General features: G+C 38.1%; 1 protein-coding gene across 25 annotated transcripts in view; it reads left to right on the forward strand.

Annotated features, from left to right (window-relative positions):
- Window positions 1-12005, forward strand: part of MGA (MAX dimerization protein MGA) — a 170479-nt gene that overhangs the window by 108538 nt on the left and 49936 nt on the right. For all 25 annotated transcript variants that reach the window (XM_059181225.1, XM_059181221.1, XM_059181220.1 and 22 more), the window contains exons 6-7: window positions 10417-10548; window positions 10778-10882. In XM_059181225.1, the coding sequence (XP_059037208.1) occupies window positions 10417-10548; window positions 10778-10882 (237 nt within the window). The remainder of the gene's footprint in view (window positions 1-10416; window positions 10549-10777; window positions 10883-12005) is intronic.

Here is a 12005-nt window from a genome sequence, read left to right on the forward strand (position 1 = left end):
CAAATTACTCTATTTGTTATTGTTTTCTTTAATTTATAAATTTATAATTTATAAATTAAACTTTATCATGAGTGCGTATGTCTAGGAAAAAACATCGTGTGTGTGTCTGTGTGTGTGTGCGTCAAGGTTTGGTACCAGGTGGTTTCAGGCATCCACTGAGGGTCTTAGAATGTACCCACTACAGGTCTTAAAACATATCCCTTGCAGACGAGGAGGACTTGCTCTATATTTATTACCATCATAGCAACTACTGACTTTCCCACTTGTTGTAAATGAGATATTGTAAACTGTGCTCCAATTTTTAGTTTCTTGTGTGTTTGATTTTAGGTGTACCTTTTTTTTTTAGGTTTTTTTTTTTTTTTTTTAAAGATTTTATTTATTTGTTTGACAGAGAGAAATCACAAGTAGGCAGAGAGGCAGGCAGAGAGAGAGAGAGAGAGGAGGAAGCAGGCTCCCTGCCGAGCAGAGAGCCCTTTTTTTTTTTTTTTTTTTAAGATTTTATTTATTTATTTGACAGAGAGAGGGAGAGATCACAAGTAGGTAAAGCAGCAGGCTCCCTGCTGAGCAGAGAGCCTGATGTGGGGCTTGATCTCAGGACCCTGAGATCATGACCTGAGCCAAAGGCAGAGGCTTTAACCCACTGAGCCACCCAGGTGCCCCAACTACCTTTTGGAGTAGTTTGAGTTTTTGCTATTAGTCAGCCCCCCTCCACCCCACCCCCCCCCCCGCCAAGGGATTGTTGAGCTGATTTACATTATATAATAGATCATTTATATAAGAAGCTAAGCATTGTATGCTAATAAAATGATGTATAAGATGATCATTCAGTATCTAAGTCAGCTAGTAATACTTGAACTTTTGCTTTAATATGAGGCTGCTTGTCTGACACTGTGATCTTAGAGGGGTACTGTGGTTTGTAATGGGACAGTTACAGTCACATCATTTATTATCGCTTACTGTCAGCTTTCATTTCTGCTATTTTATTTAAATAGTATTCTCTTAACCTCTATCAGTTAACTTTTCCTTTATCTTTTTTCCTCCCTCCTACTTTCCTATTTTGGTAGTTATGTACTCCAACAATGTATAAATATCTTGCAGCCTAATCCTTACCTTTGTTTCAGTCTTAGTTCTAGAGGTAAATATATTCCATGCTCTCTGTTGGTCTTTTCGTTATGGTTTGGTTGCCTATTACTTCTTGGCTGGTTAAGGTTTAAGTGTGTTTTTTCCTTCCCCTACATACATTGTAGACAAATCTGGTATTTTCCTCTGTGTAGTTGGGGTTCAAAGTCAAATGCTCCTAGAAACTAAGCAGGTAAGCAAATGAAATTAGCCTGATTTCGTGTACAAGGTTGGACTCTGGCAGGCTGGAACACAGGTGCCTCTTCTAAAGGGGCAGTCATAGTTGTGGATTATTGTCATATGGGAAGACTGGCATAGTATTTTCAGAAATTCTCATTGTTCAGTAGAAACTGAAGTCAGCATTTTTATGTAATGATGCTCAACTTCTAAGTTTTTTGGGCAAAGTGTTAAACACTGAGCCAAACAAAATGTGGGTGAGCCATCAGTTTTCACCTGCTGTACAGATTCTGCATTAGGTGTCATATATAAGTTTTTATTTAATCATCATGTTGTTTAAAATTAATTCAACTGTATTCTTACTTAGTTTTATTATTATTTTGAGATTTTATTTATTTGACAGAGACACAGCAAGAGAGGGAACACAAGCAGGGGGAGTAGGAAAGGGAAAAAAGCAGGCTTCCTGTAGAGCAGGGAGCCCAATGTGAGGCTTGATCCCAGGTCTCTGGGATCATGACCTGAGCTAAAGCCAGATGCTTAATGACTGAGCCACCCAGGCGCCCCTATTATTTTATTTTTCGAAAAGATTTTTATTATTTGAGAGAGTGCAAGTGGGGGTAGAAACAGGGAGCAGGACGAGCAGACTGCGTTGAGCATGGAGTCAGATGGGGGCTCAGTCCCAGGACTGCACCATCATGACCTGGGCTGAAATTAAGAGTTGGACACTCAACCAACTGAGCCATCCAGCTGCCCTATATAGTCTTGTTTTATCTATCTATCTATGTTTTATTTATTTGTCAGAGACAGAGAGAGAGAGAGCACAAGCAGGGGAAGTGACAGAGGGACAGGGGAAGCAGGCACTCCGCTGAGCAAGGAGCCGGATGCAGGACTTGATTCTAGGACCCTGGGATCATGACCTGAACAAAAAGCATATGCTTAACTGACAGCCTCCCAGGTGTCCCTATTTTAAAAAAAAAAAAAAAAAAAACAGTTAAATCTGTAATTCATGTGGTGCTATTCATAAGATGTGAGGTAGAGATCTGTTTTGGATTTTTCTATTTTGTTTTGGCAGATATCCCTCCACTCCTCAACCTTTGTTTCTTAAGACTTAGAATTTCAGAAAAATGAGTTACATTGTTAAGTATTTGTAACTGGGATTGAGCCAATCACATGTTCCTTTAAGGTCCCTCTCTAAAAATTGGTGATTTAAAGAACTTGTTAAATTTTACTTCAGTAATGTCATTTTCTCTCCCTTTCTGTTAACTGTGGAGTTTCACTATTCTTTAGAATATAAACATTTAAAAATCTTTTTGTGGGCACCTGGGTGGCTCAGTCGTTAAGCATCTGCCTTCAGCTTCGGTCATGGTCCTAGGGTCCTGGGATTGAGCCCCGCATCAGGCTCCCTGCTCAGCAGGAAGCCTGCTTCTCCCTCTCACACTTCCCTGCTTGTGTTCCCTCTTTCGTTGTGTCTCTCTCTGTCAAATAAATAAAATATTAAAAAAACAAAACAAAACACAACTTTTTGTGTTGGAAACTTGAAAAACTTAACTAAGATTTTTGAGCTTGCTCTGAAGTTCTGGAAGAAGTGTTAAGCCTGAGGAAGTGTTTTTATTGGTGGTGGTAGTCTTATTGTTAAAATTAAATAAGAATCTTTTTAAAATTTTTTAAAAGATTTTATTTATTTATATGACAGACAGAGATTGCAAGTAGGCAGAGAGGCAGGCAGAGAGAGGGAGGAAGCAGGCTCCCTGCTGAGCAGAGAGCCTGATGTGAGGCTTGATCCCAGGACCCTGGGATCACAACCTGAGCTGAAGACAGAGGCTTTAACCCACTGAGCCACCCAGGCACTCCTAAAATAAGAATCTTAATGTTGTTTTCCACAGGACTATATTTTTTCTGTCTCCTGTACTATCCTATGTACTAACTTGGAGGTACTACATCCAAATTGATGTATTTCCTGTCAACCTAGAAATTACCATCTAGTTTTGAACTTTAAAGGTATTTTTATACAAGCATTTCTACTTCACTGCTACCAAGTCAATTCCACATTAATTAAAACATTTTTTAAAATATTTAATTTATTTTAGAGACAGAGCGAGCGTGCACGCAAGTATGTGTGCTCACAAGAGTGGAGCGAGGTACAGAGGGAGAGGAAGAAGCAGAGTCCCACTGAGCAGGGTGCCAAATGTGAGGCTCTACCCCAGGACCCTGACCAGGATCATGATCTGAGCTGAAGGCAGGTGCCTAATGATTGAGCCACCCAGGCACCCTAAATTTTTTTTCTATTTTAGTTAAGTTTTAGGTTTGTAGTAAAATTGGGAACATAACAGAGTTCCCATATACTCTTCATTCCTTTTCCCTTATTATTAAATACATCTAACATTAGTATAGAATATTTGTTACAATTAGACAATATTGATATATTAATATTAACTGAGGTCCATACTTTAATCAGATTCCCTTATTTTTTTTAATTTCAGCATTCCATCTAGGAAATCAATTTAGTAGTCATGTCTCCTTAGGGTCCTCTTGGCTGGGACAGTTGCTCAGATTTAAAAATTTTTAATGACCTTGACAATTCTGAGGAGTACTGGTCAAATATTTTGTGGAATGTCTTTCAGTTGAGTTTCATCTGTTGTTTTTCTCATGGTTAGATTGTGGTTGTATGTTCATGAGAGGAAGATCACAGAGAGGGAGTGCCATTTTCATCCCATTGTATCAAGGGTACATTTTATCAACAATCACTGACCTTTCCATGCTGTACTATTAGAAGGAAGTCACTGGGTAGTTCATATTTAGTGGGAAGTTAAGCTCTACTTTCTTGTGGAATATGAGGTAGAAATGAGCATAAATTAATTGGAATTCCTCTACAGCAGAGATTTCTTTTTTCCCCAATTTTTAAAGAGTTTTTATTTTAATGCCTTTTAGTTAACATACAGTTATATTAGTTTCAGGTGTACAGTACAGTGATTTACTAGTTACATACATTACCCATTGCTCATCACAAGTACACATCCTAATCCCCGTCCCCTATTTCTCCTGTCCCCCTTCTCCCCTCTAGTGACCATCAGTTTGTTCTCTATAATTAAGAGTCTGTTTCTTCATTTTGTTTCTCCCCTTTTTTCCCGTTGTTCATTTGTTTCTTAAATTCCACATATGAGTGAAAAGGTATTTGTCTTTATCTGATTGACTTACATTGCTTCACGTTGTACTCTAAAGGGCCATCCATGTTGATGTTGTTGCAACCTATTTATTTATTTATTATATCACTATGAACTTCTGTCAGTTACAATGTTAAGTTCCTTTATGGCAATCTCTTTAGAGCTCTGTGACTCTTGAATTTTAGTTAAAAAATACTGAGTGTTGTTAAATTGACAATTAACTGGAGCTTTTCTTTTTTATGTAGATTTGCTCTTTTATGCTGGTTAGTTATATAGGAGTTTATTCCTCTTGAGTGTGTTTTGTTGGGTGCTTTATATTTTAGTGTGTTTAGCTGGGGTAGACAGTTTTTAAAATGTTTTATTTTTTAGAGAGAGAAGTGGGTGAGCATGTGTAAGTGAGCACATGCGCACAAGCAGGGGGCAGGAAGGTAGAAGGAGATGGGGAGAGAGAATCTCAAGCTGACTCCATGCCTAGTGTGGAGCCTATTGGGGGCTGAGTCTGAAGACCCTGAGTTCATAACTGAGCTGAAGTCAAGAGTCAGATGACACTTAATCAGCTGAACCTCCCAGGCATCCCAGGCATTTTTTTTTTTTTAAATTATGGTTTATGATCTTATGTGATTCTTCATTTGAATCTGAATTTAGGAGTCTTTTTTTTGTAATGGTGCAATAATATGTTTTTAGGAAGTAGTTCCTATGTTTTTAGGAAGTAGTTCCTAATCTGGTGAAAAGGCCAACGCATTTAGGAATATAGTTCAGTTTAAACTGTCCTAGTGGAAAGGATTTTATTTTTTGGGGGGGGGATATGCTTTCTGTGAATTATTTAGTTATCTTCTGTACAAGTTAATCTCATTTATAGGAAACTAAGTCTAGGTCTCATGTATGTGCTAAATAGGGGATTTTCTTGCAGGGCAAACATTTCACGATGGTACAGAGAAGCTAAATTGGGAATTACTTTGAACATTGTCTATGTGCCATTGACTTCTACTTTTATGGCTTTAAAAAATTGATAGGTATATTTAAAATAGATTTCATCTTGTTTTTAGAACTTGCTTTCACTTTTGGAGGAAAGTGGAAGTTTAAAATAGAAGTAAACACAGACAAGAAAATAGGAAAAACAGTCTCTAAATTTGATTGTGTGGGGTCTAGAGTTTGCAGGTCTGTGTATGGGTGCTTTTTTTTATCAACTTAATTCCTTTATTTTTATCATCTATGTAGGCAGCTATTTTGGCAATTTGGGGTCAATAATAATAGTATTTTTCTCTTCTCAAAGAATTAGAGTATCTTTATCCTGTGTTTAGGATTCAATTCTTACTTGAATTTCTGAGTATTTTACTTTGTGGTTCCACTCTGCTGTCCCTTCCCACCTTTCTTAGTTAATTTTACTTATTCTAACTTAAGAACTACAGACTCAGTAAAAATTTTACCACATTCCCTTGGGCTTTTCAAGTATTATTTCTTCTTGGTTACCTCTCTTGGGACTTACTTACACCATTGTAACTACTGATGAGTCAGTTGGGAAAATAGCATTAAAGCCCCTTGAGGTCTGGGGAATGTCTTTTATCTCTATTACCATCTGTATTACAGAGTATTTCACAAAGAAGGTGCAATAAATTCTTAAAACATAAAACTCATTGTAGTCGATTTATTTTACTGATGAGGAAGCAAAAGCCAAGAGAAATTTAGCCCAAGCACACGATTAGAAACCAGTTGTTTTGACTCCCAGTCTTATTTTCCCCTGATTGACTGGAAACATGAGGAAAGAATAATTGCTTAAAAGATTTTATTTCTGGGGTGTCTTGGTGGCTCAGTTAAGAAGCCTAGTCTTGGGGTGCCTGGGTGGCTCAGTGGGTTAAGCCTCTGCCTTCAGCTCAGGTCATGATTTCAGGGTCCTGGAATGGAGCCCCTCATGGGGCTCTCTGCTCAGCAGGGAGTCTGCTTCCCCCACCCCCTTCTCTGCCTGCCTCTACCTACTTGTGATCTCTGTCAAATAAATAAATAAAGTCTTAAAAAAAAAAAGAAGAAGCAGAGTCTTGGTTTTTGTTTAGGTCATGATCCTCAGGGTCCTGGGATCAAGCTTTGTGTCATGCTTCACACTTGTAGGGTGGGGGAGTGTCTGATGGAGGGTTCTTTCTCTTCCTCTGTCCCTCCCCCTGCTCATGTGCATGCCCTCTCACTCTCTCAAATCGGGGCACGTGGGTGGCTCAGTCGGTTAAGTGTCTGACTTTAGGTCAGGTATGAACTCATAATCCTGGGATTGAGCACTGTTTGGGACTCCCCACTCAGTGGGGAATCTGCTTGTCCCTCTGCCTTCCACCTGTTCATGTTCTCTCTCTCTCTCTGTCTTTCTCAAAGAGGTGATAAAATCTTAAAAACAACAACAACAAAAAAACAAACAAAAAAACACCACCAAATCTTATTTTATTTTCAAGCAATCTCTAGACCCAGTGTGGAGATTGAGCTCATAACCCCCGGATCAGGAGTTGCATATTCAACATACTAAGCATGAGAGGTGCCCCTGGAAAGAATGTTTTATTGATGTTAATAGGAATCATACCATGTACTTAAATAAAATAAAAATAAGATACAGGGGCACTTGGGTGGCTCAGTGGGTTAAAGCCTCTGCCTTCAGCTCGGATCATGATCCCAGGGTCCTGGGATCGAGCCCCACATAGGGCTCTCTGCTCAGCGGGGAGCCTGCTTCCTTCCCTCTCTCTCTGCCTGCCTCTCTGCCTACTTGTGATCTCTCTCTGTCAAATAAATAACATTCTTTAAAAAAAAAGAAATAATAAGATACAATATTTAAAGAACTGGGCTTGGGGCGCCTGGGTGGCTCAGCGGGTTAAAGCCTTTGCCTTCAGCCCAGGTCATGATCCCAGGGTCCCGGGATCAAGCCCCGCATCGGGCTCTCTGCTCAGTGCAGAGCCTGCTTCTCTCTCTCTCTCTCTCTGTCTCTGCCTGCCTCTCTGCCTACTTGTGTTCTCTGTCAAATAAATAAATAAGATCTTAAAAAAAAAATAAAGAACTGGGCTTAACGTACTAAAACAGCATAGTGATTCAGTGATCTCCTTTGTTAAGGTAAGTTCTCTGTGGTGGATATACAAATTAGCCATAAGAGTTTGTGGCTCATAATCTGTCTAATGCCTTCACCTTTCAGGCGATGAGTATTATGTAAGCCTTTTATTAAAAACCTGTACCTAAGATTTCTGATAGCTATTAATAGAATACTTAATACTTTGAACTCCTTTTGGCTTCAGTTTTGTTAAAATTTAAGTTAAACACTTTACTGCACAATAATTTGAAGCTAGTAATTCACAGATGAGTGAATACAAAGTAGATGATGGTCATTAGTAACAGAAAAATATAAATTCAAGAATAATAGGATATAAATTTAAAGCAAAAGATTGGAACAGGTGACATCAAATATTGAAAAGAAATTGGATCAGCAAGAGCTCTTATGCACTACTGGAGGGAGTATAAATTGAGAGTAATTTGGCATTATTTAGTGCAGACTCCCAATTAGTGCATTGTTGCACATGGTTATCCATGATGTGTGACAATAGTAGGCTCTTGAGATAGTGATCTCCTCAGAATGGCCAAGCTTGACAAAGGGTAATTAATAACTGTAGAGCTGGTTGCCTCTAGTGAAAAGCAGCCTCAGGTTTATCCCAGTTTGTTGTATAATTACCTTTTTAAAAAAGATGTTTATTTCTTTGACAGAGCACAAGTACAAGCGGGGGGTACAGCAGAGGAAGAGGGAGAGGCAGGTTGCCTACTGAGCAGGGAGCCTGACGGGACAGGGGGTGGCAGGACTTGATCCTAGAACCCTGGGATCATGACCCAAGCTGAAGGCAGACACTTAACTGACTGAGCCACCCAGGCACCCCTAATTATCATTTTATGTGCCATTACACAAGAAGTATTCAGAATAACTAAGTGTATCATTTACCTTTTTAGTAGTAAATATCAGACTGTACAGATGACATAGAAGATAAATTTATTAAAGAGTACCAGATGACTTACACAATCTCTTGAAAACACACAAAATGCCAGAAAAACACACTCTGGGACTGTGCAGTAGGGAAACATGCCCACATTACTTTTACTGAATCCGCATATAAGCAGTCCCACAACATTGGACAAGCACCACCATTTTCAGTAGGGACACTGCACACAGTATGCATACAGCTAGGACCTTGGTTACTTCTGCCTCTAAAAATTCTTTACTTGGCCAAACACCATCACCCTCATTCACACAGTTCTGCAAAGTATCCCATCATGGTACTCTTACCCAAATTGAAGTCTTTCATGGTACAGTTGATCAGCAAAACCTGTGTTACATGTCTGCACATAAATTGCAAGGGAAGGTAGAAAGTGATTTTTTCCCAATACCTACCTTGAAGAGGTTGGGGTTATAATGGAGAAAAGTAACAGCTAGTAAAAGCTAGGGAAAGGGTGTTCAAATATTTTGGACAGCCACAAGTATGTTGAGCACTCACAATCCAATACAGTTGAAAGATGAATATGCCCTGTTATATAGCAATTCCATTCCTGGTTAAATGCTACAAGGAAAAGCTAAATGCACTAGAGAAGCTCTTACACATCATCTCTGTGATACACATTTTTTTTAAAGATTATATTTATTTATTTGTCAGGGAGAGAACACCAGGAGGGGGAGTGGGAGAAGGAGAAGCAGGCTTCCTGCTTAGCAGGATGGATGCACATACTGCATAGTATTCCTGGATGTGGGGCTTGATCCCAAGACCCTGGGATCATGACCTGAGCCAAAGGCAGATGCTTAGGGACTGAGCCACCCAGGTTCCCTGTGATACACTTTCTTGTACACAGTGAATAATTACATGGGTGCATTGCTTGTAATTGTTAAAAGTAGGAAAAAAATGGGTGAAGGGAGCTGGGAGTAGTTACAGGCTTTCAGTTAAGGGATGAGTAAATCACAGGAATGCAAGGTACAGTGTAAAGAATATAGTTAATGGTATTTTAATGTTGTGTGTACTCAAAAAATAAAATTAAAAAAAGTTAGAAAACAACCTAATTCTCATCTGTAGGGGAATCGTGAATAAATTGGGTAGTACTATATATTCATAATCTGGAGTAATGTACGGTGGTGAAAATAAATGGTCCACAGATAAATCTGTCAGCATAGACAAATCTCAGTCGTAAAATGTTAGGGGAGGGGGGGAGCTCACCAAAACCTCTAAAAGGATATGAGTAAATATTTTCCCAAAAGATTACCTCTTAATCTACAAATAAGTTATAATATTTATAGGCTCAGTTAACCATAAACAACACTAATGGATTACTAGGGAATTAGAAACCCTAATTCAGGCCAGAAGCTTAGTCAATGACAGATTTGTATTGAAAGTCCTAGAAAGTCTCTGGATCACAAAGGATCTTAATTCTGCTGTGTTTATGTATTAGTTTTCTATTGCTTAACAAATTAGTGTAAACTTAAGACATACTGTTTCATTTACTTTCGATTAGGAGTTTGGGCATAGCTTAACTGAGTCCTCCGCTTAGTGTCTCACAGTGCTTCAGTCAAAATGTCAGGTCTGGTTTCTCCTCAGAGGCTTGACTTGGGAGGATTCTGCTTCCAGTTTCCCTCAGGTTGTTGGCAGAATTTATATCCTTGCAGCTTTAGCAAGATGGGTGATACATGCACCCATAGTCTCATAAACACCAAATCATGTACATCTCATCCCTTTTGCCACTTTTTGTATGTTAGAAATAAAACAAAGGTCCTATCTGCACTTAAGGGAGAGGGAGGATGGAGGAGTACAGAAATATGTAGTATTAAGAGGTGAGGATCATGGGCCAACTTAAAGTCTGTCTCCAACTTTTTATTTTTATTTCATTTCTGCTTTTCACTCCCATTTTACTCTCTCCTCACACCTCAGAAGTTTAAAAAAAGAATGTAATTTGTGTTTCTTTTTCCTTGTAGTGGGCTTAAAATTGAATTCCGTGGATCCGACAATGAGCATTGATCTTAAATATTTGGGAGTACAGCTACCTTTGGCTCCAGCCACTAGCTTTCCTTTTTGGAACCTTACCGGAACCAACCCTGCCTCTCCTGGTGAGTGTGTGGCATTTGTAAAGTCAAAGTTGTGATATAAGTAAAAAACTGCCTTTGTTAGAGACATTTAGGATATTCTAAGGTAGATTTTTTTTGCCTGGTGGCATAGTCTTAATGATTTATGCGTTTTAGGTTAAGTTTTTTTTGTGATTAAGTTTTGGTAACTAATTAGATATTAAATATTAGTTGACTTGAATTTTGGTAATCTCTTTTACTTTTTCTTTTATAGATGCTGGGTTTCCCTTTGTTTCTAGGACAGGGAAGACCAATGACTTCACCAAAATCAAGGGATGGAGGGGAAAGTTTCATAGTGCTTCTGCATCTAGGAGTGAAGGTAATCAGCTTTTTAAAGAACTGTAAATGTGTTCTGAAACATGTGGCCAAAAAGCCTTTTGTTAAAAGTAAGATTTGGTGGTTTTTCTTCATCTTTCCTTTATATGCTATAAAATACAGGGCAAATAAATTGCTTGCTAATGTCTGTTCATTCCCTATGTTCCATATCCCTAACCATGTCAGGCTTAAATAATCCATGTACCTCTTTTATTTTATTTTATGTTTTATTTTTTTAATTTAAAAAAAAAATTTAAAATTTTAATTATTTTTTGTTTTTATTATTATTATTACTATTTAAAAAAATTTTTTATTAACATATAATATACTATTTGCTCCAGGGGTACAGGTCTGTGAATCATTAGGCTTACACATTTCACATCACTCACTATAGCATATACCCGCCCCAACTGCACCCGCTTTTCAATTGTACTGCCTTTCAGTTATTTTTTAAATTTTCATTTTTTTAGAGAAGCTTGACGGACTGAGCCACCTGCAGTTACCATAATCACCATTCTCAAGTATTACTTCAGAACTGTGTACTTTATAGCTATAGAGTGATTCTTGACAGCATTACAGTCCAAGGAAAACTTCTAACCCAAGCATTTGGACTGTGTGCCTGTTGGTCTCCTTTCTTAGTGCTTTTCCCATTGTAGTTACTTGCGGTTTTACATTCTAGCCAGGTAAATTTATCATGTATCCAAAATAGTTTTTCTCATCTTTGAATCTCTCCACAGTGTTACAATAATACAATGCTTGTCTGTCCACTACATTTGCTTTTTCATTCCTTAGAAACTAAATTTTATACTTCTCTTTTTGTGCCCTCACCTCTTCCCTTATGTTTTATATCAGAGTCCAGGTATTACAATCTGTTAAACAATCTCAATTGATGTGTTCTGTTGAAGTTTGACTTAAGTATATTTTTTGTTCTTATGTTTTTACTTAAATGTGGTTTCTCTGCTAAGGTCATAAGTTGTCAGAGTTGTAGACTCTTACCTTAATGTTAATTTATTGTTGGTATTTCCCCAAAATTAATGTATATATATGTAATGAGATGGTTTTAATGTAATGAATGTATGATTCCATCTCTTCATTTGGTTTATTAATAGTATATTGTTTTTCCTATG

This window comes from Mustela lutreola, chromosome 7 (assembly GCF_030435805.1).
Source record: "Mustela lutreola isolate mMusLut2 chromosome 7, mMusLut2.pri, whole genome shotgun sequence".
Lineage (NCBI taxonomy): Eukaryota > Metazoa > Chordata > Mammalia > Carnivora > Mustelidae > Mustela > Mustela lutreola.